Genomic DNA, 27,718 nt, shown 5'->3' on the forward strand with positions numbered 1-27,718 from the left:
ATTCATGATTATCGTTGTTGTAAGTGAAAAATCTAATCCGAAAAACATGGCTAGTGACCTGAGGCTACAGAAACCTAATGCTAGTTATGATGTTCAAGTTATTGATCAAATTCAAAGAGAAAACATGATCTTGCCAACCAAAAGGTCATGTCTTTCTGAAAAATTTGTATGGTGCAATTTAAATTGGTTGAAAGACATGTACGATTGGAGTATAATGTTAAGAAAGATGATAATGCGACTTCTTGACTTTTGTCTTTGTAACCAGTTTCTCCCTTGCATACTGCAGGGAATGATGTATTTCCTTAAACAACATACTATCTTAACTACAGAAATATGCAATTTAACGTGGAGCTTATATGTGAAGGTAACAATTATACAGTTGCTATTAATTGGCACCTGGAAATCTGTCCTTTCAATATTGTTTAGTGATAAGTCACAAACATTTTTTTGGGAACATCTACTTGAGAGGAATACTTCTCTCTTTTGATTGATTTCACACATGCAAATTCCATTAACTGAAAATAGGCTATATTCAACACTGTCACTTCAAATATTTGATACATCCCCAGCAGCTACATAATGTATGACAGCAACTCCTACTTTCAAATCTTTATTCTTACACACCATGCTAACACAACATCACCTGTTTATATATAGTTCTTAAAGAGTCAAGATACTATGCTTCGAGTTTCGACTACCACTAATCACATACAACATCGTGCTATCCTGGTACATCAAGCTACTAAACCTTACAGATTGCATTGTAAGCACTATTACTCTCAAAACTCTTCTTTACCTAGCAAAGATTTATCACAAGTAAGCAGACTCTTGAGCTTATTCCTAGGTTTTGGTATTCCATGATCACACAGCATTATCCATAAGTCTACCAGGGGAAAAGATGATTCGTGTCACCTGTCAGTCGTCTTTGTTATCCCCCTTACTCAAGGATTCGAGCACCGAGATAGCCACCAGTGATCCAAGAACAGGGGGGCAGCGGCGGTGGCCTGCTGAAAGTAACAATCGGTTCAGCATTTCCCTTCTCGATACATTACCTGCTTGATCACCACCATCTTCATTTACTTGTTTCCTTGGAATCATTGTGCCAACTGACACAAAAATTAGGGCAATCGCCTGATTATTATGACTCAATTTATCCTAAACCAATAAACTGTGATAATTAGAAACAATTGAATTACCCCATCTTCCCTTCGAAGAATAGATGGGCTGGAATTTGGTCGCTAACGGCCGCGTAGACGCAATCATGCGTGAAAACACTTCAAATCTGTTGAGAATTTGATACGAAATCAATCTTGAATCATGAAAATGAAGCAATGGTCTATATGTTCGATTTTTCATTTTATCATCCACAAAAGAAAGAAGGTTCTTGAATTTTCAGGAGTAGTCATGGGCTAAGGAATGGGTTTGTCTTTTTTTTTTCTAGAATAGATATATCATTCCATGAGTGTACTGAATTTTTTTTATTCCGTGTTTGGGAGAGACGCATGACCCTCATGTGTCTCCTTTTAATGAAACGCATGTCCCTTCATAGAGACGCATGAGGGACATGCGTCTCTCATTTTTTTCAATTTTTTTTGAACGACGCAATGACCCTCATGCGTCTTACGCATGAGGGTCATGCGTCTCTAAATACATGTCGATTGATATTTGGAGAGATAAATTGTACTGTGACAAGTCTACAAGTCTAGCACGAGGCAGGTTGTCCAAGGGGGCAGGTTTTGCAGACAGGTCTACAAGTCTAAAATATGGAAAATTGGCTATAATATATATCATTAGAATTTATAATTTTTTTCTATCATAATTTAAGTACGTGGGTATACCAAAATTTAACCAGTAATTTTAAATTAGGCAGAGGGCATATGAAATTTAAAATGAAACTCGAGAATTTTAAAAAACACATTCAGAAAGCAACTAATGAATACAACTGTTAAGATTAGCCTATCACGAATCGATTCGTACACTATTTATATCCTTAACTGGTACTAAAATTTATAGTACTCCTCAATCCAATGGTAAATTATAGTAATAGTAAATTTCACTGCTCTCACATTAAAAATTTTCTCACTCTTCCACTTTTCCCCAATTTCTGCAAAACCTACCCTCCTTGGACAACCTGCCCCCCTTGTGCTAGACTTGTAGACCTGTCACGGCATTCGTACAATTTATCTCTCCAAATAAAAATCAAAATAAATGAGAGACGCATGTCCCTCATGCGTCTCTATGAGATACGCATGAGGGACATGCGTTTCATTAAAAGGAGACGCATGAGGGTCATGCGTCTCTCCCAAACACGGAATAAAAAAAAGTTCAGTACACTCAATGAATGATATCTCTATTCTAGAACAAAAAAAAGAACCCCCGCCTTAGAATATTCTAGCCCATAGATTAATGGGCGAACAGATTTCAGCGTTTGTTGATCTCATTTTTTAGAATAAGATACATTTCCACCATAAGAGTTGCATTTAATATACACAACAGTTTTAAGAAATTTAAAGAATAGTGTCTTCGATAAATTAATGAAAAGAATCATTTTTATATTGATTTTATAATAAAATATGAATGAAATGAATTAGTGGAATATAAGACTTACTTACCATTTATGGTAAAAGTGAAATATGATTCTTATTATGGGATGGACCGAAATGGCAAATTGTGACTCTTATTGTGGTACAGAGCTAGTAATAATTAAAATACCCCCATTGGTTTTGAGTTGTAAGAGCATCTCCAACGGTGCTCTTAGCTAAGAGCACGAATGTGGGCTCGGTCCCACTTTTATTCGTTTTTTATTCCATCCTCTAAACAAAGGCACAACACCCTTAACCGAGCTCTTCCCCAAGAACATGTTTTTCACTATTCACGGATCCCCTATTATTCAATTTTAAAATTATAATTACTAAAAACATTTCTTAACAATAAAGCTTCATTAAAAAACCCTAAATATCATTACAAATTCCTAAAACATTAAAAACTAAGTACATAATTAAAATCCAAAAAATTTTAATTACTTCATAAAAAAAATTAAAATTGCAGAATTTAAATTCTAAAAATAAATCAGGGACTCGCCGAGGACACGAGTCCAACAACGACCGCGCGCTACCGTGCTGATGGCACGGAGCTGCTCTCCCCACAAGCGGTTGTTGTGGATGCTCTAATGTCTATTTACAAATCTTCAGGAAATGTTGTGATAATTCTTTTATACTAGAGTATATCATGAATTTATCAAATTACCCCTGGTTTTGAATAAAAAATTCCTTCTACATTTTTCATTTGTAGAATTCGACCTAAACGCAAAAGGGAAATTGGTCAGAAAAAACATAATTTTTCACAAAAATCTAGTCTTTCCCACAACCTATAAAAGTAGTCATAAAATGACCAACTTCTCGAATTGTGAGGATTTTCCACACTAAAGTTTTCGACATAAATTTTACCTACGTGGAATGCCGACACTAATTCTAGAGCATCCATATTATCATCAGTTTCCTCTTTCCTACAAGCTAGAATGCAACTCTGACTATTACACGTAGGTTTTTAGACATTCCACGTAGGCAAAATTTATGCCGAAAACTTTAGTATGAGAAATTCGCACAATTCAAAAAGTTGGTGATTTTTTAGACTACGTTTAAAGGAAGTGGGAAATACCATATTTTTAGGAAAATTGGTTAGAAAAATCCCAAACTTTCACAAAATCTAGTATTTCCCACTACTTTTAAAAGTGACAGTAAAAATCACTAATTTTTTAAATTGTGCGGATTTCCCGCACTAAAGATTTCAAAATAAATTGTGCCTACGAGGAATGCCGACACTGTTTCTATAGAATCCATATCAAAAAGGGAATATGGCTCCGACTATTACACATAGATTTTTTTTGGCATTCCACTAATGCTAGTGTTTTGAAGTTTCAAATAGATTCACTACTCAAAATTTAGGCATTATAATCTCTAATACAAAACATGTGATACGAAATTAGTGGTAATGTACAATTATATCACCAAAACCATGAGTTAGCCTAGGGCGAATGCGCACTTGTCATACCAAAGAGATCGATTCCTCTCTTAACTTCCATATACTGTTTGTTTTCTTTTCTTTACTATTTTGCCTTTTTGTTTTTTTAATGTGTGGTTTGGATATTATCTTTATTATTTATGTTTTCTAATTAATTTGCAGTTACAATCACTGACGTATTGCCAATTCTTTCCAAAGATTAAGGAGAGATTCGCAGCATTCATGTTGAGTTTCACTCTGATAGTGTTGTCCTGGAATCCAGATGACATCACATTCAAAGTGGAGTGCGCGCGTCTGATCGCCATATTGGTCGCCGGTTGCACTGCCATTTTGATCTGCATCTTCGTCCTTCCCGTTTGGGCAGGCGAAGATCTCTATGTAGACACCACCGACAACATTGACAGACTTGCCCGTTATTTAGAAGGTAATAGATTTTTTAATGACATTTAATGTTTTCAGCTATTGGTCGCGTGTATTTCTAAGAATCACAAGACAATAATCTAGCGGCCCTCGAAGATTTCAAAAGTGTACTATATCCAAATGCACCGAGGACTCGCTGGTGAGTAGTCTATTTAGAGATAGTGCTAGAATTTTGATGCGTCCCCATGTGCCCGCGTGACAATATCGTCTGTGTTAATGTTGACTCGATTTGGACTAAATTTTTGAACGAGATACGCATCGCGGACACGAAGGCCGCGGCCGAGACGCCCAAGGCCCTGCTGAAGACCGGACTTTGGCACGACATCGAGTTCCTCGACTTAGTCCCGGTGGTGACTTGAAATTCACACGATACTTGAAATTCGCACAGTGCTTGAAATTAGCCATCTTAGATCGTTTAAGGGGAGAAATTAGACATGTTATATTTTTTCAATTAAATTAAGCAAAATGATAATATTTTAGTGGATCACAGTTTTTCTCTTTTCTATTTCTCTTTTCTATTTTTCAGCTCTCTCACTCTATATTGCTCTAACAATCCTATAAAAATAATGACACTTTCCTTTTTGTTCGTCCCATAAAATTATCTCAATTTCATTTATGGAAAGTCCTACCAAACTCATTACTCATACACATCAATTTATTTACAACTTGTACCACTAGGACCCACCATTAAATACTAATAATAATGTGGGTCTCACTATCCATTAACATTATTTTAACTACCTTTCTCCACATTTCTCTTACTTTACTAACTATGCATTAATTTTCATGCCGTCTCAAATATCCTTCTTTTTTTAGAACGGATGGAGTATTTTTTTCATTTTTTATCGCTATATTTCTTTCTCGCTCCTTATCCTCTCTCCTCACTTTAAATAGTACTAGTAATTTACACTATAATTTTTACTATACTTTGTCAATAATTACAAATAATAAAATAATATGAAAATGAAAAATATTTTATTAGATTGGATTAAGATTACGAAAGGAAATAGAAATTATATTTAATTGGGTTTATATAGATGTGAGGGAAATAAATATTTATTGAAAAACTGAATTTGCATAGGAGAATGAGTGTCACGGACGCGTGGATCTTCCACGAGATAAAATTCACTCCTTTGAAAGTTCACTCACAGTTCCGTAGTAAATGACAGCATATTACTTCACCTTAGAAATATAAAACAATGGTGTCCCACTTTTTTTGAAAAATTAAGTTTAAAATCTTAGAATGAACATCTAAATATTAATTGAAAAATCATCGTATTAGACAGCTGGTGTCCCACTTTGATAGATGAAACGAAATATAATTGCCTATTTGCTTTTGTAGGTTTTAATTTGAGGATACAGCTGATCAAAATTGTTAGGGTGTCATGTCCACAAGTCAACTAAAATAGCACCTCTTAATTAGTCTCTTACAATAATCTTTTAAAATAAAGAAACGAAAATTGGAAAAGAAAAAATATGTATTTAACTGTTTATTTCTGATAGGATCATGGGATCGGACTTGTGCGTTTAACCGCATATATACATTTGTTGTTTGGTCGTTGCTTTTCAATTTTTTGTTTTTATTATTCCCTCCGTCAAATTTTAGGAGTCTCAATTTATCATTTTTTGGTGTCCCACTTTAGGAGTATCGATTGGAATATTCTATAGTAGTAGGTCTCACATTCCATTAATATACAAAAGTAGGACTCACATTCCAGTATCTTTTTTCACCAACTTTTCTTATATTTCTTAAAGGGTTATTAGCCTGGAAATACATAAACTTTCATCATTTTCTGGTTTTTCTTTAGGGGAAAACTCAAAAAAATTCAAAGTTCATGTATATACATTAAAAAAATAAAGTTTGGGGAAAGAACCAGAAAATGATGAAAGTTCATGTATTTACACGCTAATAACTCTTTCTTAAAACTCGTGTCGAACTCAAATGAGACTCCTAAAGTAGGACGGAGGGAGTACTAATTTTCTTTCACCATATATAATACATATTCATAATGGGTCATGTTAGGTTGACAACTACTCCATTCGTCCGTGAATAGGAGTCTCGTTTTTATATTTTTGTAGTCCGCGAATAGGAGTCCCGATTCATAAATACTATAAATGGTAAAATGGCCCCACATTTCACTAACTCATTTCACTCACGTATGACTCATATTCCACTAACTTTCTTCTACACACTTTTCTTAACATTTCTTAAAACCCGTGCCGAAAAGAAATGAGACTCCTATTCGCGGCCGGATGTAGTATTTTATATTGATAATTGACAACTATGTCGACAACCTACATTATGGATGTTAACGCGAAGACATTTGTATGTCAACATCTGTACAAATGTCTTCGCGTTAACATCCATAACGTAGGTTGTTAACATAATTGTCAGTTATCAATTTAAGATAGTTATCAACTCACATCCCTATTCATAATTGTCTTACAAAATTAAATACGATTGTTTTTACACTAAATAAAACTCTTTATTAAAATTAAATATATTTTTTTCACAATTAATAAATACATTGTCATAATATTCCAAATAAAATCAAATAAGGCTTTATTTAAGTAACAATTTTTTTCTTAAAAACATAACTTTTTATAAAAAGGAATATGTATTTCACAATTTATAAACATAAATATTCGTATTGATTTTTTAAAAGATTTTTCATAAAAATAAAAAGTTTTATTAAAGTCAAATAAACATGTAACACTCTTTATATTGGGTTTTCAAAGCCATTCTAAAGGCGAAAAGTTGGCTATCTCTAATCACAGAAAACAAGAATACCAAAATACTGTATAAAATTAAATAAGTGTGTATGTGTACTGCCATAATATATAGTCAAGTCCCAATATAATATTGAGATGGAACATTTTAACAACAATATGTAGTGCCTGTCACTTGGATATCTTTAAGTGACTGTCACTAGTGGACCTCAAAAATTAGAATCTTATTAGTCGAACTTATGTCATGATCATACCCATATTAATTTTTAATAAAATAGAAATCCATTTATTTTATCTCTAACCCACTTCTAGCTATATGGAGTTGTAAATATTTCACTAATCCACGAGAAAAATAATTAAGAATCTGTATTCAGTGGTGGTATTTAAAAGCGTCCTTGATTATAGTAATCAACAGTTACAAACTTAAAAGACCAAGGTAAACATATATAGTTGCTAATTAAAATCATGGACAAGTGAGGTATTTAAAATTAATAATATAAAAGTAGAACTCAGATTTACAAAATTTTTCCACCCATTTTCTATGTATGATCTTTCTTAAAATTCTTGTTAAATCAATCGGTTTGATGCAGTGGTTGGCGTGTTACTTTCTCTAAGTAGAGACTCAAGTTTGATACCTCCTTAGCTCACATGTTTTTTCCATTTGTAGTTTATAATTCTATGTCCCTTCTTTTGTATACTTATTTACTTTTTCTATTTTCCTCAGCTGTTTTCCATTTGTAATTTATAATTCTATGTTCCCTACTTTTGTATACTTATTTACCTCACTGGTTTGTCCATTTATAGTTTATAATTATATGTTCCCCATTTTGTATACTTATTTACCTTTTCTATATTGTATACTAATTATGTTAACTTTGAATATTAAGTTTTTTTATGTTCGTTCTTTTTAATATTTTGTGGAATTTTATATATACATGTATATAATTTATTTTACCTTGTTTATATTTTAAAAAATTATTTTTTTATATGTTGTATGTTTATTTAACATCTGATTTGTACCCCCAATTTAAAATGTCTGGATCCGAGTCATACAGACTATAGAGTTATTCACTGACATTAATAAAAACATTATTCCAAAAGTAACCTTAATTACTTATTACTTATCCTTGGTGAAATAATCATTGTATAGTGATAAACATTTTAAAAAGGACATAGATGAGGGAACCTTGAATATCAAGGAGAAATCCATTTAAATATAAACAACTACAAGTTATAAAAATAATTGTAATATGAATAGACGGGAGTTTGGTCAAGCTCTGGTTTAATTGTCCCGCTAACTTTGAAAATTAGCCAAAAAATCTTGGACTTTGTTCTCAATTATCCCATGATGGTTTTTGGGTGAAATTGTATATGATTTGGAAGTCAGTTGTATCTAATTTGGAAGCCAAAAAATCATATGTACACATTACGACTGATGGATTAGACAATATTGTTTATACATAAAAAAAATGACATCGCTGGTGGAAAAATATGAACAATATACTATGCATAGGTGACTTGATTTTTTCATCATAGATAATTGAGAACAAATCTAAACTTTACGATTTTCTGGCAAGTTATGAGTCAAATTTGACCAAATTTTATGATATTTTAATTGATTTTAGTTGTAAGACAAATTAGATTTTGACCGACATGATTTCTTTTGTTATTTGGCTATAAAAATGCATCTATGCAGATTGTTAAAAGGACATGTATGACGTCAGCCCTAATAATGTGAATGCAATTTCACTTTTCATTGATCCAAGATTATAGTTACTAACCACCACCTAACAAAAAATTGTGCTTAAGTAAAGTTAAGTGCATAGGATTCTGCCTAATTATAAACACATACCAACTTAGCACTGTTGCTTAATCGGTTCAATGGTTCAAATTAGTAATTAAAAACTAAGAATATACATTTACCCAGGATGGTGATGAGGATATCTGGTTGCTCAGGCTCAATCAATGATGATCAATCCACTATTTAGATTTGATTACAACAGTTTGGCTGGTCAATTTCATAACTAGCTAGGTACCACACTATAAAGCCTAATTAAGTTGTGATCAAATTAATATAGAAAATGTAGTTAGCATATATGTTTATTACAGTCACACTTACACGATAAGACTTGTATATTCTGTTCAAAGTGGATGGATATTTATAGGTTTATTGATTAGTAGAATTGACTATTATTTAGTATGCTTTCTTTAGTTTCAATTCTTTATTAATATGTAAATGTTAATTAGGAAATAACCACGAATTGAATCTTGAAAAAGTAACTATAGAATTGAGTGGTTGAAATGCAATTAAGAAACAAAGAAAAAATTATCACACATCACTACTTTATGTATAAATACAACTAATAAGGCTCTCCCCCTTTACACACACACACACACAGTGAGTAAAGAATAAATTTTTTTTGCGAACTTGATGAATATGAAAAGAGGCGAAAGCGCTGGAGGTGGGCAGAGTTCGTTAGGGTATCTCTTTGGTCCTGAAAATAAGGACAAAATCGAGGCGGCGCCACCATCTCCGACGACCCTTATGCCACCTTATGGTATCGATACGGGAGACGACGACGGTAAGCCATCGGAAACCTCTCCCCTCAAATCCAAAACCACTATGATGGTTCAAAGCCAAAACTCTGGCATATTCATCACTGTAAGTAGCTAGATAGATGAGATTTTTATCACTCGTTTACATAACTTTTATAAATCTATTGTTTGTAAAATGATGTGACAGGGTCGACCTTCAACTAAGGTTAAGTCTCCACCGGGTGGAGATTCATCTCTAGGCTACTTGTTCGGTGATAAATCTTGAAATCGATCTAATTAACATGGAGTATTATTATTATGTGTTCCTACTTTAATTAGGAAGAATAAAGCAAAATTTGGCCAGAATTTTGTGTTTGTTTAGTGGTAAACTTGGACGAGGGTTTGTTTGTGTGTGGGTTTGTAATGTATGTGTGATTGTTTTTCGATATTAGAGTGAGCTTCCCAATTGATGTATTTATCCAGAATATGGATACATATATATAAATGTTTGCGTATGTCAAATTTGGGTATGTCATATTTAGTTTATCCACTTCCTCATTTGGCAACCTTAGGTAAAAAGACACAATTTTATACTATATGATATGGTTTGAGTACCTTTTGATTTGTTCCTCTTGTTAGCTAGTATAATATTTTTAAGTTTAACCTTTGCCATAATAAATATGTGTTAGTGGGTTGTGTTATTAGTGTACACTATCAAATGATGGTGTTTAATTTGTTTTAATTATGTTAAGAAACTTGGTATAGTTTGGGGAAACATCCCATCTATTAAAGAATCACATGATGAATTTTGTACTAGAAGGAGAGTTTTGGAAAATAAAACAAGATTAATGTTATTTCCTCGCACATCAAGGCCAAATTTCTAGGGCGTGTGATCATGTGTGGACAAGTGAATATGTGAGATTGAGTGTCACACATATCCTACACTAAGGCCTGTACTCAGCCTCACATGTGTATGTGTGAGCCATTAGTGAAGGCCAACGCGTGAGGGTCTGGCACAAGCGTGACAATATGGGCTGGTGCGAGAGGACTTGTCACTACTGCACTCCTGAGCTTTTGCACGCACGTGCCTTAGCGATCACTTTTGTTATACACTTCTTCCGATCACTTTTTCATGCTTCAGCATTTTTGCAGTCACACAATTTTGCCGATCATTTATTTGCAGTATTGTGTACCTTTTGCACATTTAAAAATTAGATGTGCACACTTAGATTTATAGATAATAAAAATGTCAGTACTAATAAAATTCGAATTTGAGATATAGGCTTCAAAAAATACTCACATTTCTACTAGGGTTTCCTGAAGAGGCATGGTTATGAAACCAAGCGCCTCAAATTAATCCTACTATTTATTGCTCAAAGAAAATTGGGCGAATAAATAATTTAATGTCACCAGATGGATACTTTTATAATAGATTTTTGGGATCAGTACTTAATTAAATTCAAACAAAAACATTGATAAATTGATAAAAGTATATATATGCAATATCTTTGATGTGATTTTGCAATCTTATTGCTCGTGACATCTTACTAACTAATATAGCTGTCGACACGTCATTTTAGTTGGTTTAAATGTTAATATCTGATTATATATGAAATGACTGATCATGTGTGTGTGTTCATAAATTATTGCGGATAATAGAAAAAAAGAAAAGAAGAAATCAAATAAAAAGTTTAAATCATTGTTGATAATGGAAAAAAAGAAAAGAAGAAAACAAATGTGTAAATCAACAGAGTGGACGACAATGACCCACTAATGGGCCAATGACTCAATTGCGACATGTATGGCCCATTAATTCTATCTACACAAAAATGTTCGGTTAATCAAAATTTTGAAGAATGATAAAAGCTCATATTCTCTCCATCACTTCAAAGTACGTTAGTTTGACCATCCATTAAAATTAGATCCAATTCTCAATAAGCAAACTTTGGATTTATGAATTTCATTCTCCATTAATAAACCTTAATATAGATATATTTTACTCGAAATCTCAAAATAGGATTGGTTTTTTGTCTTTTTGAGTACTACTATTAAAGCTAATTGCATACTCCATTTTTAGATTTAGTATACCACTGGAGATGGTCTTAGTTTAAATAGCAATAGTGACTAGGCATTTTAATTAGTAATAAAAATAAAATAATATAGAAATTAATTTTAACTAAATATGTATAGTGCTTATTTTGAAACTAATTAAATTTAGTATCATTAATCCTATTACACCAAATCAAAGTTTAGTATACAGACATATTTATTAAATTGATCCTATTACACCAGATACAACTAATACAGAAATCTAGCAAGTATAATTGATACTTGTACAAAACACACAAAGTAGAGCAGATTAAAAAAATTAATGAAGTGGAAATGGCTTGAAGTCAAGAGACTCCCTCCAAATCAACTCCTTCACATTTTCTTCAGTGATTGATGGCTGCTCAAAATCACAACTAAAAGGCATGGAGCAAACTGGCTCTGCATTTATCTCATGAAAAACTGACAAATATGGATGGCACAAAGCCTCATCAACTGCATCATTCAACACTTTCAAGTTACCAACAAAACAAACCAAACCAAACAGAATCATCAATCAAACAAGGCCTAAACACTCGACAAAAATCCCAAAACTTATGCAGAGGACTGACCTGTTATACGCTGGTCCGGGTCGAACACGAGCATTTTCTCCAGCAGATCCAGAGCCAGAGGAGACATGTTGGGAAACACAGCTGGAAAATGCTGTTTTGGGAACAGAGGAAGCTGACTCAAATACCTTCTCGCACTCTCGCTCCGTAGAAACTTGAGGCTCGAATCATCAGGCGTTCCCAACAGCTGCTCAAGCACAACAAAAAAGCAAACCATAAGTCAAATTGTTTGGATTTTTGGGAAGCTATTTTTCAGCCAACAAACCTTGGTGATGAGAAGAAGCTGGTGGAGATAGTTTCCACCGGGGAAAAGGGGCACTCTGGTCAATATCTCAGCAAGAATGCAGCCAACTGACCACACATCAACTGCAGCAGTGTACTTGGAGCAGTTGAGGAGCAGCTCGGGCGCCCTGTACCAACGAGTCACAACGTATTCTGTCATGAAATTGGCATCCGAGGTGGTCCTAGCCAGGCCGAAATCCCCTATCTTGAGGTCGCAGTCTGCGTTCAGAAACAGATTGCTCGGCTTCAGATCACGATGCAGCACGTTCGCTGAGTGCACGTATTTCAGCCCCCTCAACAGCTGATACATGAAATACTACAAAACAGAGAAACAAGCATTCACACTCCACCAAGCAAACTTCACAAATCATGAATTAGATGCAAACATGAAGATATTCCAAGTGTATCCCACATTCTAACATCAAAAGCATTAAAAATTTGATACGGCTGCAAATAATATTAATACTACAAAGGAAAACTAAGTATTTCAAATGCAAAGAGAATAATTAATTTGTAAAACCTGGCAATGCTCATCAGTCAAAGGATTATCAGATGCAATGATCTTGTGCAAGTCAGTGTCCATCAATTCATACACTATGTATACATCGTTGAACGCCTCCTTCCTCGGCGGCCTTATAATGTCCTTGATACAAATAATCTGCGAAAAAAATGTATCATAATAAAATCCAAAGCTACCACAAAATGGTACTAACAGAAAGCAGCAGGATTACATTAGGATGATCCATATGGCGCAGGATCTTGATCTCTCGCAGAGTCCTTTTAGCATCGATTCTGTTGTCGAACGCGTTCCCTATCTTCTTGATCGCCACCTCCTCGTTAGTCTGTGTGTCCAAAGCAGCACTACACATATAAAAAATTAGTGCACATATCCAAAGGTTTAAAAAGAGAAAGAGAGGGAGAAGAGAGCAACCAGACGAGGCCAGAGGTGCCGCAACCGATGGGGCGAAGCGGGTGAGCGTATTTAGGGGAAACCTGAAACAAGCTTCCTATGAGGTTGTAGGTCACTTGATCGGCTGCACCCTCCATTAATGCTAGTGAAGAAGAAAAACAAAACCAGAATATGGGACATAGGCTGCTAGCTTCTTCAATTAAATTTAAGTAGGAATTTGGATTGGAATGGAATGGAATGGATTTCTAGGAAGGTGGGGGACTTTTACTTTGATTGGAGACTAGAGTACACGGTTTCAACTTGAAATTGGGTTTGATGTTACTATAAAATGTTCTTGGCGAAGACTTCACCTTGTTCTTTGCAGTTGACTTGGATTTTTTAGTCTAATTTTGTTTTCCTTCTCAAATAAGGATGCATGAAATTTGAAAGAGACATACAGTTACTTTCATATGTTTGGGTTTTGGCTTTTATTTAAACTAGTATTAACACCCGTGCTATGCACGGAACATACGAATTTCAAACAATAATAGTACAAAATATAATAAATATATAGAAAATAAAAATTCAAAGTAATTAGAAGATTTAAAAAACAGAAAAGTACTTATCCTGTTTCATTCTAAATGAATAATTTACTACTCCCTAATAAATGGAACATTTTAAATTCGACAAACGATTTTATACAATTTTAATTTATGATTTAAGTGAAGTAAAAACAATAAAGATAATGACAAAGAGAAAATGTGTGACTAATGATCAAAGATAATGATTTAATTAGAATAAGCGCAGTTGGTAGCGTGGAACTGTGATGACCTTGAGGTCATGGGTTCAAACTTCACCACCCGCTGGGAGACTTTTGGCATTAATCCGCAAGCCCAGTCGAGCAGGTTTAATCCGATTTCTCCGAAGGCGGGTTTGAAACACCTGTGGTCAAACCAAAAAAAATATGTGGAAAAAATGATCTAAAGTTATTCCTACTATATAAATTTAAATTAATTACAATAGCATTTATGTAAGTTTCTAGAAAACTCCCCTTGAATATATGTATAGGCATTAATCCACAAGCCCCGGTCGAGCTCGAGCTCAGATTTAGCCGAAGGCGGGTTCGGAATACCTGTGGTCAAACAAAAAAAATGTGTGAAAAAAAAGATCTAAAGTTATTACTATTATATAAATTTAAATTTAAATTTAAATTAATTACAGTGGCATTTATGGAAATTTTTAGAAAACTCCCCTTTATATATGCGTAGATATTTAAAACAGTAAATGGAATAGAATACAAATTTTGCACATTAAGATTAGAGTTTTAAGAGTTGGAGCTTTCTCATTATTAATGTTAGCCCCGCCGCTCCACCGCCCTGCTTCACCACAGCCGGCCTGGTTGTGGTGTGCTCCGACATTTCAAGATTTGATTTGGTTCAACTTTCTTCGTTCCCAAGATTAAATTTTTTTTATTGTTTTGCTGTACTATTCTTCCACCATGCTCCGCCCGCAGTTCGGCTGCTATGCTGGCATCGACAGTACTTAATTCATGTATTTTGATCTTGTGTTTTTGTATAGATTTTGTTAAGTTCTTGTTCTTTTAACTTCGGTAATTATAGAGGGGAGAAATTTGGTATTGGAGTATTTGGGAAGCTCTGCATTGTGTATTGAATTGTTTGGGAAGTTTTGCATTGATTCTCGTCCATATGCAGCAGCTTTTTTATTTTCAAAATACATATCATACAAAATCTAATAAATTAAAAGTTGAAATTAGAAATCTACTATAATTTAAGACATGATAATAAAGTATAACATCCCAATTGAACTATATTCAATGAAAAAAATATCAATTTTAATAGTATCTATATTTCATACATACATAAATACACTAATAAATCTTTAAAGCCCTAAATAAAGCCTAAATATGGACTACATAAATTAGTAAATGCCAAACCCTAAAGTGGCGCCCTATCTCTCCATCCTCTTCTTCTCTCGCCTGCTACCATCTCGTTTTGCTTCCCTCCTAAATCGCCGCCGCCGCTCCACCGACGGAGGGAGTATCTAATTGCTACATCGTTGGATCTATAAGAAATAATTAAAATAAGTATTTGTATATTATAAACAATAATAAACAAATATTTGTACAACAGATGAGAATCTGCATTTTGTGGACTAACGAAAATGAAAAGTGTCAAATTCTGTCTAGAATCTGCATTATATTTTGGGTTTGTAAACACGACTCTTTTTTTTTGGGTTTTCTCCCTCTCTGTCTAGAATCGCAATAAATATTATAATAGTAAGTACCAAATGGATCTTTACACTATAGGTTTTAATGACTTAGCATAACTTATGATGTTTGGCCAAAGACTAAATAGATAGTAATTATTTATAATAGATAAAATAAAATCAACTCAATTAGAATTATGTATACTAAATTTAACTGTATAATTAACTGTAGAATTATGTATACTAAATTTTGTATTATCCGATAATCACATTTTAGTTGACTATTTATTTCTTCCGTTTAATTTCAGACCGTAGCATAACTTGATATATATGGCCAAAGACTAAATGAGTTGTTAATATTATAAAGAATAAATTTCTTACTTCCCACTACATACACGTATAAAAAGTAAATTGCCACTTAAAATAACGATAATATTGAATGGCTTGGTTGATAGTATGAGATAGTAGTAGTTTTTTTTCAAACTTTTTGAAAAAAGTTTCCAATATTGCAACGATGAGAATCGTGAGCAACATTGATAAGTTTAAGATTTTTTTATCAAACTTTAATACTCCATCTAGGCATGCACAAGGGTCGGGAACCGCCGGTTCCGAGCCCGAACCGGCGGGTCAAGGGTCGAGAAATCCATGAACCTGAACCGGCCCGCCTAGCTCCCGGCGGTTCCGGTTCCGGTTCAAAAAACCGGCGGTTTACGCGGCGGTTTAAAACCGCCGATTTTCGGCTTGAACCGCCGGTTCCGGGCCGGTTCGATGGTTCGACGATTTTTTTTTTTCGCATTTTTCAACTTTTCAATTTTAATCAAATTACATTACACTTTTCAAGTTTGTTTTTGTATGAAATGTGAGTAAATAAAATTGAAAAAAATACGGCTAAAGTTGCAATTTTATTGAAATTGCATGTTTACAAATTACACGTTACAAGTTACAACAATTACAAATTGAAAACATATGGCGGTCTTGAAGTCTTAAACAAAATTTAAATACAAATGAGACTACTAGTGAAGAACTAATTACAAATGACAAGAAACGACGTTGAAGTTCTTAAACGTATAAGTGTATTATATATATACTCTTAACCGGCGAAGAAGATCTTTCTACATAACTAAATTAAGGACACCTTTAGTAATTCAACTTTAAATGTTGAGTTTCGTCTAACAATCAACAATTATAGTAGAATTGTCAAAAGTTTCCCTCATTTAGCCGTATAGAGAAATATACTTCATCGACTAGAGTATATACAAATACAATTATGTAATTGTATTTGCATATTTTTAAAGTAGGAATTAATGGGAAAAAAAAGAAATAAAAGAAAAAGGACTTGAGCTCAACTTAAATTTAAGTTGAGGTGCCTACGTATCCCAATTGCTCATTTGCATTAGGGAATCAAAGTCCACGTAGTTCTCTTACCTTACTTACCAATTTGGCTTGGCCGGCGGCGGTTGACGGTTGGCCTAATCTTCATCCCCGGTGAATTCATCTTGTGATCCCTCTTGACGATCATTCCAATCATTTTCTTGTTCTCGGACGTCAGCTTTGGCCCAATCATCAAGTAACATCACGGCTTCCATATTTTTCGCCGAGAGCTTACTTCTTGATTCATCCAAAACGCGCGAGCCAACACTAAAAGCGGACTCGACGGCGACGGTGGAAGCCGGAATAGAAAAAATCTCCTTGGCCATTGAAGCAAGGATGGGAAAATCTTTCTCGTGGGTTCCCCACCAATCGAGGACGTCGATTTGGGCGGGAGGAGTAGGACCTTCATCACCAAAGGAAAAGAGTGATTCAAAATATAAATCTAATTCACTGACCATACCTGAGGACCTTCCGCCGGTGCTGTAGTTGTATAGGTCGGCTAGTTGGGATTGCGCGTCGGGGTCATCATAATCGGCTTGAAATGCAAAGCCATAGTTATGTTGTGGAGGAGGGGGTCTTCTGACTTGGTGAGTGGTGTTATACTTGGTTTCATATTCGGTGTAGAGAGAGCGCAAGTTATACTCGAGGTTTTGTTGCACAACTGACCGGTCCGGGAGGTTTATTTGAAAGGTTTCTGAGAGGTCGACTCCAAATTCGTCACTGGTATCCGATTGGATTGCTTGAAGGGGACCAAGATCAATTGAACTCAAATTGTTATAATAAAAATCTAAAATTCTAGAGGTACCTGCTAATTTCCATTTTGGATCCAATACCTTTGCAATCAAAAACACGTTAGGAATCTCACTGAAATACTTGAGCCATTTTTCAATCATATAATACAAAACGCACATTAACTCGGGAGAAGAGGAAGCATTTTTCATTGCAGTTTTAAAACCAAGGGATATGTACATGCAATGCTCCAAAACACGAACAGCAGTGCAATAATAAACACCCGACAATTCAACAGTAGCATTTTTGAAATATTTGAACAATTTAAATAAAGCCAAACTGTTATCCCAACAACTATGCGAAAGATATAAATCACGGTAGGGGTTAGTTCTATAAAAATCACATAAAGCATCTTTATGTGTCAAAGTAGAATTCAGACAATCATATGTCGAATTCCATCTATGAGACACATCCATAGTAAAATTCGTGTACCTGACATTCTTTTGATGGCAATATTTCTTCCATGCTTTGCCAATAGCTGGCTTTTGATGGATTAATCTAACTGCATTTCTAATAGGAGAAACATGTTTTTGCCATAATTCAAGCGCATCCTGTACACATAAATTTAAAATATGGCAAATGCATCTTTGATGAAAATACTTACCTCCAATTACCGGTGTACAAGCCGCAATCAAATCGGCAATACTTGCGGTGTTGGCAGTTGCATTATCAAAACCAATAGAAAATATCTTGTTGCATAACTGAAACTCATTCAACACTTGTATAATCAAAGAAGCAATTTCGGGTGCAGTGTGTGGACTTTCAAATTCTCTAAAACCAATTAAACGCTTGTTCAAAGTCCAACTGTTGTCCACAAAGTGAACCGTAATACCCATGTATGAATGACGGTTAAAACAATCCGTCCAAACATCTGAGCAAATGTGCACCCTGTGGCCCATGTTAACTAAATAACGTGATAATTCTACCTTTTTCTCCAAGCACTGCCGAACGGTAGATCGTTGCATGGTCATTCAACCTATTCTTTTGATTGCTACATTCAACCCACTTTGCATAGTAACCTCAAAACTTTTGTCATCAAAAACATTAAAGGGCATATGCTTCATAGCCGCCCATCTAGTCATTGTATCATCAAAATTCTTTTTATCATATTTAAATAGAGGCGCACCTGACGAACCCGAGCCGGCGGGTTGGAAGTTTAGTTGGCTTTGGGTAGAGGCAGTGCCGCATTCTACCGGATGCTTTGCCACTAAATGGCGACGGAGGGTGCCATATCCACCACCGGCGGACCATTTGTACACTTTATCGCAATAGTTGCAGTAAACATGAAAGTCCGAAGTCTCTTCTTGAGAGTTCGGATCGTGAGGACTTGGAATCACCACCGGGACCTTCTTGTAGTGTTTGATAAAAATGTCCGATTTCAAAGCTTTTGCCGTGTTAGTGGGTGCAGGGGGAGGCATCTCCTCATTTCCGCCGGTGCTAGAAGGAATACGAGAATGCGATCTATCCTCGTTGTTGTCCGAGTCCGACGATATAGTAACGTCGAACTCCTCATCTTGTTGGGAACGACCTTCCCTACCCCCACCTTGTTGCATTTCAGCAAGTAGCATGACGGTCCTATGATCTTCTTCCATCTACAAATATTATGTACATAGAAGTTAAAAGTATGAACGCAAAAAAAAATTAATGAAATTTTGTGCATGTGAATTGGAAAACAAATTTTTCATTACTTACTTGCATGCGTTCGGCTGCCAATCGGGAAACCTCTTCCATAACATCTCGACGACTAGGTCGTCGAGATTTTGAGGGACGCGTAGTGCTTTGATCTTGGGCTATTCCCTTGCCCCGATCACCACGTCCCGATCCACCACGAGAAGAAGACATATTGAATATATTGATAAATGAAAAGTAATATGGACTTGGAATGAAATATGTATGAAGTATAAAAGAAGTGGTAAATTATGAGCACAACAAATATAGTAGTGAGTAGAAAGTGTAGAATTAAACTTGCGCAATTAGAGAGAATGAGGAGAGAATAGAGAAATGGAGATTGAGAATGAAATTCCGAAAATTCAAGGAATGGGGCAAGGAATAATGAAGGAGAAGTGGGGTATTTATAGGAGTAAAATTGGATGAAATTTTTTTTTTTTTGAAATTTTGAAATCTGCCGTGAACCGCCGGTTTACCGCCGAAACCGGCGGTTCAACCCTAAACCGGCGGGTTCGCCACGGTTTGCGTCAGAAAACCGGCGGTTTATGACCGGTTTTGCAGGCCTAAACACTGACCCTACGACCTAGCCTCTGAAAAGTTGCCGGAACCGTCGGAAACCGGCTCCCGAACCGCCGGTTTACCCTGAAAAACCGCCGGTTAACCCCTCAACCCGGCGGTTTACCCCACAAACCGCCGGTTCCAACGGCTATCCTAAACCCCTACGCGAACCCTACGAACCCTACGAACCCCTAACCTATGAAACACTGTTCGATCCTTTGAACCGGCGGTTCGAACCGCCGAACCGCCGGTTTTGAACTGCCGGTTCACGGTTCAATATATTGCCGAACCTGAACCGGCCCTTCCGACCCTTCAACCCGCCTGCCGGTTCAAACCGCCGGTTCCGGGCCCGGTTCCGGTTCATGAAGGCCCGAACCGGCGGTTAACCGGCGGGCCGGGCCGGTTTGTGCATGCCTAACTCCATCCATTCCATATTTACTTTCCATTTTCGTTCGTCACATAAAAATATGGTCATTTTCATTTATGGAAAGTTATCCCAATTTATTACCCATATACACCAAGTTATTTATAACTTATACCACCATTAAAACATTACTTCAACTACTCTTCCCATCCTCTCATACTTTACAAATTTTATCTTAATTTCCATAGCATATCATATGCCTATATTTTTATTGAACGAAGAGAGTAATGTACATAAATATAATATTTTAAGAAGCATAAAAGAGAAATAAGAATCAAAGTTATAAAGAACAATATCTTATCTCATAAAAGAAATCAAAATCAAATAAATTTTAGCTTTTCATACTACCTTTAGTGTCCACAATCTTATCTCATGACGCAAATTATTTTGTCACAATCTCATCCTATGAATATCATCACCCAAACACTATCATTTTACTTAATTAAAATTTTAACATTTCTTGAATATATGTACTATGCAAGTTTAGAGAATTTATTTTTCTTTCATCCAAAATAAAATTATAATAAAATTTATATAGTTATACTATCTTAATAATAACTTATAAAAAACTAAATGTCTCAATAAAAAATACTCAAATTGCAACAAATATTATAATAGTAAGTACCAAATGGATCTTTAACACTATAGGTTTTAATGACTTAGCATAACTTCTGAAATATGGCCAAAGACTAAATACATAGTAATTATTTATAATAGATAAAATAAAATCAACTCAAATAGAATTATGTATACTAAATTTAACTGTAGATATTTTTCCATAAATATTACAAATAAATAATAAATTTTACTATTTTATATTGCAATATTGACTTTCTTTAAGGATTAATTTATTGGCCCAATTTCATTAAGTGGCCCAATTCCAAATATACTCCCCCTCCATCGTGACTCCCTCTCTCTTTCTCTTCCATTCCCATTCCCAAAATCTGAAAATTGAAAGCCCTAGTTTCTTTAAGAATCAGCGGCGCCGCTTCCTCACGGCTTCTCTGGAGAAGTCGCCACCATCACTCCCCCTCTCTGGCGAACTCACGCCCGGAGTGGCTTTCCTTCCTTCTGACGAAATAAGTGGTGGAGAGGAGGCGTCGCCTCTTCCACGGCGTCGCTGCCTGGTGAGCTGTCGTCTCTGGAGACGCGTGCTCTCTCTCCGGGGACACGCGGAGGCGTCCCATTACCCTCTTTCTCATTCTCTTTCTCTTCCCAATTGGATCTGTTACTACCACCGCTCCCTCCGCCCCGACTCGCCGCCGCTCCACCGCCCTGCATCGCCGGTTCATCTGTCGTACTGCACGCCTGCTTGCTTCACCTATCTCACCAACCTCGGCCAGCCGCCGTCTCCAGCACTTCTCTCGGTCAGCCGCCTACTGTTATCCGCTGTTTTTGTTTTTCCCCTTCGTCTACTTTTCTTCTTCTCGCCATTGTGTCATATCTCTCTCGGTTTCACGCCCCACCCCAGTTGTTGCCGCTGTGGTCCTGACAGCCACTACATTCGGTGGCTGGGCTTGCTGCCGTCACTCTCTATTCCTTCCTGTCAGTGTTGCCCATGTTCACGGTGAGCAATCTTTCTCTTAATTTTATTCATGTTTTACAGAAGTTGTAAAATAAACTCAATATTTTGGTGTTCAAATTTTCAGAAACGGGTAGATCGAACGATACTACCTTTGTGTGTCGCCGGAATGGTCGTCGGATCCCAGGCTGAATCGCTCCCATGGGTTAAGCACTGCAATAAAAAAATTAGTCTACATTAGAGCATCTCCTATGGCGCCCCTCCGGTAGGACGTCCGGTCGGACACCGGGAAGGGCGACGAGACGTCCGCCATTGGGAGGTCGGAGGTCGGATACGGACGTCCTGTGAGGACGTCGGGTGTCCTCGGACGTCCCGGCGACGGGCGGGCGGACGTCCGCCACTGTGGCTTCAACTCGGACGTCCGGTCGGACGTCCCGTTTTTATTATTATTTTTTTTTGTTTTGAAACTCTATATATACGGCTCGTTGAATTTTATTTCATTCGCACCACTTGCGTTAATAACAAGTTTCTCTCTCTACATCTATAATTTCAAGTATATCTAGAATGTCTAGTGAAAGTGATAGCGAGAATGAGTTGGAGGTCGCTGTTTCAGGTGCTATACAGAGGCTGCTACAACAGAGGTTGCAGCGGCGGCAGCAGGCGGCGGTACCTCGGCCGATCCATCGTCGAACTCAAGTACCCCGTGACCACATTGCTGCACATATTCGGTTGTATGCTGACTACTTCGCTCCGCAACCGCGTTTTGGGGAAGCCTTATTCCGGCGACGCTTTAGGATGCATCGTCCGCTGTTTCTGCACATCGTGGGTGCTTTAGAGAGTAGATACCTGTTTTTTAGGATCAGAGAGGATGCAGCTGGCAAACCCGGACTCACGCCCTTGCAGAAGTGCACTGTCGCAATCAGACAACTGGCGTATGGAGGCGCGGCCGACATGTTCGACGAGTACCTCCACATTGGCGAGTCGACAGCAGTCGAGTGTCTGCAGAATTTTTGCGCGGGCGTGAGAGCGATATTCGGGGAGCGGTATCTTCGGAGTCCGAGCCCCGAAGACTGCCAGATGCTGATAGATATGCATGGGTCGGTGCACGGGTTCCCTGGGATGTTGGGCAGCATAGATTGTATGCACTGGGAGTGGAAGAACTGCCCCGCCGCCTGGAAGGGGATGTACACTACCGGCTTCAAAGCCAAGCATCCCACGATGATCCTTGAAGCTGTAGCTGACTACCGGTTGTGGATATGGCATGCTTATTTTGGAGTCGCCGGGTCCAACAACGACATCAACGTTCTCCAGTCGTCGCCCCTGTTCAACGATCAGTGCAATGGCGTTGGTCCCGCCATCAATTTCGTCGCCAACGGCAACCAGCATAATATGGGGTACTATTTGGCAGATGGGATATACCCAAACTGGCCCGTCTTTGTGAAGTCAATCAAGCATGCGATCGGACAAAAGAAGACATACTTTGCGAGCCGTCAGGAAGCAGCGCGCAAGGATGTGGAGCGGGCATTTGGTGTGCTCCAGAGTCGGTGGGCGGTAGTGAAGGGTCCTGCACGGCAGTGGTATATTCCCAACATCGGCGATGTCATGTACGCATGTATCATAATGCACAACATGATTGTCGAAAATGAAGCTGCGGAACTGACTCAGTGGACCAATGAAGATGATACGAGTGCAGGTCCAAGTCACGGCGTGGCCACCGCGAATGTGAATATGGGGGTACCTCATGGAGAGGTCGAGCGGCTGCGTGCATTTGCCGACATGCGGCAAACAGATGCCCATATTCGACTTCAGCAGGATATTATCGAAGAGGTTTGGACTCGGAGGGGTTGACGTGATAATGTATGAATTTTTTTTTATTAGTGTGTAATTTTTTTTTCGAATCATGTATGTTTTTTCCGATAAAGTTGTTAATTTTTCCCGTTCGTATTCTCGGTCAAATTTTCTTTCCGTAAACGTAAATTGTTTTATTTGTGAATTTAGGATTTTTTTTATTGCGGGATGTCCTAGTGGGAAGGGCGATGGGAAGGGCGGATATGCATGGGATGTCCTAGTGATGTGGCAGTGGGGTGGGATGTCCTAGTGACGTGGCAGGAGGTGTTTTTGGGATGTCCTAGTGGATGTCCGAGTGGGATGTCCGCCCACTGGAGATGCTCTTAGTTCACATGAATGAATAAATGCAGTTTTAGTTGACTTTACACCTATTTCTCAATATTTCAAAACTTGTTTGGGAAGTCTGTGCACCAACAATCAGTAGTAGTTGCCTCTTTTCTGTCCAATGAGTGTCATTTCTCAAAATGACCAAAAGGTAAACAAAATAGCTTCACATTTTCCCTCCAAAAAGGGTAAAAATGTCCTTTCATCAAACTGGCACGTTAGATTAGTATAGATGCTTGGGCTGGGCTTCAAGTAAAGATGAACTGAAATTGATTTTTTGAGATATAATTACCATTTGTTACAAAAAAATGGATTTTGCCAAATTTATTTAAAATTTGTGTAGTTATTACAAAAACAAGCAAAAATTGGGAAATTTAGAAGCATAATTAACCTTTGTTAAAAGTAATAGATTTGCAGAAATTATTTGAAAATTGTGTAGTTATTAGCAGTAAATGTAAAATTTAGAGGCTAGCTTTTAAACTAACAGGCCTAGGTGTCAAGAATCGACTATATTATGTATATTGTTAGGGTGGCGAAGAAAACATATAACATGAAGATAGGAAACGATGCTAATATAATATCCGAATTAAAAATATCTAGTAAGAATCATTAGTGTACCAAAAAAAAGGAAAAAAATGTGAAACTTATCAGAGCCAGGTTTCAATCCTGGGACCTGTGGGTTATGGGCCTACCACGCTTCCGCTGCGCCACTCTGATTAGATATTCTTTTATCTTGTCTAATTGTATTTATTTTTGTATCTTTTGTATGCAGATTCGAGAAACATATGCATGTTAATCTCCAATGGAAATTTGCATCACCATACAATATTGTAGAGTTGATATTTAAGTTGTCCTATATATATTATACATTAATAGCAGACTACACTGCTATTCCCAAAATTAGATTATAAATAATGTTGATTATATTTTCTTGATTAATGACAGAGCATATGTGAAAACTAACCGAATATTCTTTCTTTTTAGTATGATTAGTTATTTGAAAAAATTTAGAAGTTATTTTTGGGTAAAAGGTGAGAAAAAAAAAGTCAGTAATATTTTTTATTGGTTTTACACTCACTTAATATTATGTGCTTAACCTTTTGTGGTAAAGGAAAACTGACCCTATTAATTTTTCAATATGGCAAATTGGCAATTGTACGTGTGGTAATTAATTTTGGTTTCTTTCTAAAACTCTCATGCACGCTTATTTATGCATTGCAGGGTTTTAGTTTTTCTTCTTCTTAATTATGTACCCCATTGAATTTTCTAAACATAATTATTTGGTAAATACACATTATCAATTGAATTTGCTTTCTTTAATAAACTTTACTATGAATAAGTTTATAAACGCATATCCTTACACTATTTAAGTCAATGATCTAACCCCTATTAATTGCATAAAATGTATATTTAAAGTTTAAGATAATGTAGCTTGTGTACTAAATAAAATAAAAATACTAATATCTAGCGCCGGTGTATTATTTTTAAAATATTGAAAGCATTATGCTAATTGCTAAACAATAAATATTTTCAATCATGCATCCTCATTCTTCTCCAATTTAAAGTCTCATTTACACAAAGAAAATCAGAAAACTATTCAGTTAAGTACATTGTGCAATACATATATGCCACCCCTCCTCCCTCTCTCCCCACCATAACATAAAAAGGTTAAAAATCCGTCCAAAAAATCAGAAATAAAACAAATAAAATTAACCAGAAGAGGACATTAAAATCAAATCACTCCCATGCACGGCCGGATTAACCCAAGTCAGAGAGGCGAAGGAAAAGAGGAAGAAATGATCGTATTCATGTTCCCGGTGGCCGGAATAATTATCTCCTCCCCTCCCATCTGCCCTCCCACCTGATCCCAAAAGAAATAGTTAGGGCATTGCTGTGCATCAACCACCCATTCATTCATGTCATGATTTCTCTGCATGCAGTCGTTAATCGGGCCACATGAGTTTTGCGACTCGATGGGGTCTATTAATGGTGGCATGGCGGTGAACTGAGCTATTTCTGGCGTGGGCTGCAGTTGCCATGGTGTCTCTGAGCTCAATGCGGCAGTTTCTTGGAAGATGGGAGGTTCTAGTGAATGGTTTATCTCGAACATGAATGAGGAAGTGAGGAGAGGTGATAGGGTTTCGTGTGATTTTGTGGAGTAGTGATCTTGGTTGAATAATTCTAGGTGTTGTTGGGTTTGTGTGAATGTGAGGTTTTGGGCCTCGGATTTATGTGTAATTGTTGTTGGTGGTGATGTTGAAGAAGAAGAAGATGAGGAGGATTTTCGGATTTTCTTCTTGATCCATGAGTTCCAGTAGTTTTTTATCTCGTTGTCTGTTCTTCCAGGCAAATGGCTAGCTATGTGTGCCCATCTGCAAGAGGCCATGTAGTACTTATTCTAAGTGTATGATAAAAGATAAGTCACACAAGTTTTTGCTATTGGATAAAATGAGGGAGTGCTTTTGAAGCTTTCAATATGACATGAAAAGAGAGAAAATATTCAACTTAACAAATGTGGCTTTTGTTTGGCAATAATTAACGTCAGATTTAACTGTTGAAACGTATCATTCTTCTTATATTATTGAGAAGTTTCCCATAAACAAACGCTTGATATTGGCTTCTTAACTTCCTCCAAAATGCAAGTGATAGCTACTTATACTTATGTAGGAGTATAATTATAAAATCCGTCAAAAATAGCATAAATAGTATATGTACTATATGAGAATATATTCAAATAAAAATATTCTCAAATGAGAATGTGATAATCGTTTACCTGTTGCCTACAGCGCCATGGAGGTTGATAATGAGCTTCTCCTCCTCAGGTGTAAACCTCCCTCTTCTAATATCCGGTCTCAAGTAGTTTATCCATCTCAGACGACAACTCTTCCCGCATCTCTGAAGCCCTAATCACAACAACGACAACAATAATACGGAACCCTAATTCACAAGGATGCACTGAATAACACGACACAAAAACAGGACACGAGATAACCTGCTTTCTCGGGGACCTCGCTCCAGCAGCCGTAGCCGTGGGTGGTGATGTACCTAATGAGCTTCTCGTCCTCCTCCGGCGACCACAGCCCCCTCTTCACCTTCTGCTGGTTGCAGCAAGAGTGATGCCCCATTAATATATTTGTAATTTTGTGGGATTCAATTGTAATTGTAAGTAAAGAAGAATGTGGTGGAGTTGTGGTGGCTATAAACATATATATGTTGGGACAGATATAGGATCCGACAGCAGCATAGGAGTGGGGCCGAATTGGTCCCATAATTGTTCCCATCTAACCGTGAAATGACGTTTGATCAACTCTCTTTCTGCAGTATTATTACAAGGGTTTGTACGTACACATATATATGTAGTAGTAGTAGTAGTATAATTCACCTAACTAACATAATTAATCAACTGTTGTTGCCGGTTACACTCTATTGCCTTTTCAAATTATTGTTTGATTTTTCCT

At 36.6% G+C, this 27,718-nt stretch overlaps 3 protein-coding genes and 1 long non-coding RNA gene across 4 annotated transcripts; 1 reads left to right on the forward strand and 3 right to left on the reverse strand.

The window, feature by feature from the left end:
- Positions 1-487: 487 nt before the first annotated feature.
- On the reverse strand, positions 488-1,419 carry LOC121767747. The gene is made up of 2 exons (XR_006043192.1): positions 1,197-1,419; positions 488-1,106 (listed from the first exon to the last, which is right to left on the reverse strand). It is a non-coding gene; the product is annotated as an uncharacterized LOC121767747 (long non-coding RNA).
- Positions 1,420-9,537: 8,118 nt separating this feature from the next.
- Positions 9,538-10,227, forward strand: LOC121769173 (protein SPIRAL1-like 5). The gene is made up of 2 exons (XM_042165893.1): positions 9,538-9,832; positions 9,914-10,227. The coding sequence occupies exons 1-2, from the start codon at positions 9,602-9,604 to the stop codon at positions 9,989-9,991; spliced, it is 309 nt and encodes a 102-aa protein (XP_042021827.1). The 5' UTR covers positions 9,538-9,601; the 3' UTR covers positions 9,992-10,227.
- Positions 10,228-11,898: 1,671 nt separating this feature from the next.
- On the reverse strand, positions 11,899-13,875 carry LOC121769172 (mitogen-activated protein kinase 2-like). Its single transcript, XM_042165892.1, has 6 exons — positions 13,573-13,875; positions 13,373-13,502; positions 13,162-13,299; positions 12,625-12,957; positions 12,363-12,546; positions 11,899-12,246 (listed from the first exon to the last, which is right to left on the reverse strand). Exons 1-6 carry the CDS (start codon positions 13,686-13,688, stop codon positions 12,074-12,076), a joined length of 1,074 nt encoding a protein of 357 aa, XP_042021826.1. The 5' UTR covers positions 13,689-13,875; the 3' UTR covers positions 11,899-12,073.
- Positions 13,876-25,785: 11,910 nt separating this feature from the next.
- LOC121767644 (transcription factor MYB61-like) lies at positions 25,786-27,427 on the reverse strand. Its single transcript, XM_042163970.1, has 3 exons — positions 27,253-27,427; positions 27,034-27,163; positions 25,786-26,632 (listed from the first exon to the last, which is right to left on the reverse strand). The coding sequence occupies exons 1-3, from the start codon at positions 27,383-27,385 to the stop codon at positions 26,029-26,031; spliced, it is 867 nt and encodes a 288-aa protein (XP_042019904.1). The 5' UTR covers positions 27,386-27,427; the 3' UTR covers positions 25,786-26,028.
- Between the last annotated feature and the right edge of the window lie 291 nt (positions 27,428-27,718).

This window comes from Salvia splendens, chromosome 15 (genome assembly GCF_004379255.2).
Source record: "Salvia splendens isolate huo1 chromosome 15, SspV2, whole genome shotgun sequence".
In the NCBI taxonomy this organism is placed as follows: domain Eukaryota; kingdom Viridiplantae; phylum Streptophyta; class Magnoliopsida; order Lamiales; family Lamiaceae; genus Salvia; species Salvia splendens.

Excerpts from the sequence above, each read along its gene's own strand:
- LOC121769172 (XM_042165892.1), bottom strand. The coding sequence starts at position 13,688 with ATGGAGGGTGCAGCCGATCAAGTGACCTACAACCTCATAGGAAGCTTG. Across the intron at positions 12,547-12,624 it reads AGCTTCTTCTCATCACCAAG|CTGTTGGGAACGCCTGATGA; the intron begins GTTTGTTGGCTG and ends GTGCTTGAGCAG. Across the intron at positions 12,247-12,362 it reads CCCGGACCAGCGTATAACAG|TTGATGAGGCTTTGTGCCAT; the intron begins GTCAGTCCTCTG and ends TGAATGATGCAG.
- LOC121769173 (XM_042165893.1), top strand. The coding sequence starts at position 9,602 with ATGAATATGAAAAGAGGCGAAAGCGCTGGAGGTGGGCAGAGTTCGTTA. Across the intron at positions 9,833-9,913 it reads ACTCTGGCATATTCATCACT|GGTCGACCTTCAACTAAGGT; the intron begins GTAAGTAGCTAG and ends ATGATGTGACAG.
- LOC121767644 (XM_042163970.1), bottom strand. The coding sequence starts at position 27,385 with ATGGGGCATCACTCTTGCTGCAACCAGCAGAAGGTGAAGAGGGGGCTG. Across the intron at positions 27,164-27,252 it reads CGAGGTCCCCGAGAAAGCAG|GGCTTCAGAGATGCGGGAAG; the intron begins GTTATCTCGTGT and ends TGTTGTGATTAG. Across the intron at positions 26,633-27,033 it reads CATGGCGCTGTAGGCAACAG|ATGGGCACACATAGCTAGCC; the intron begins GTAAACGATTAT and ends GGCCTCTTGCAG.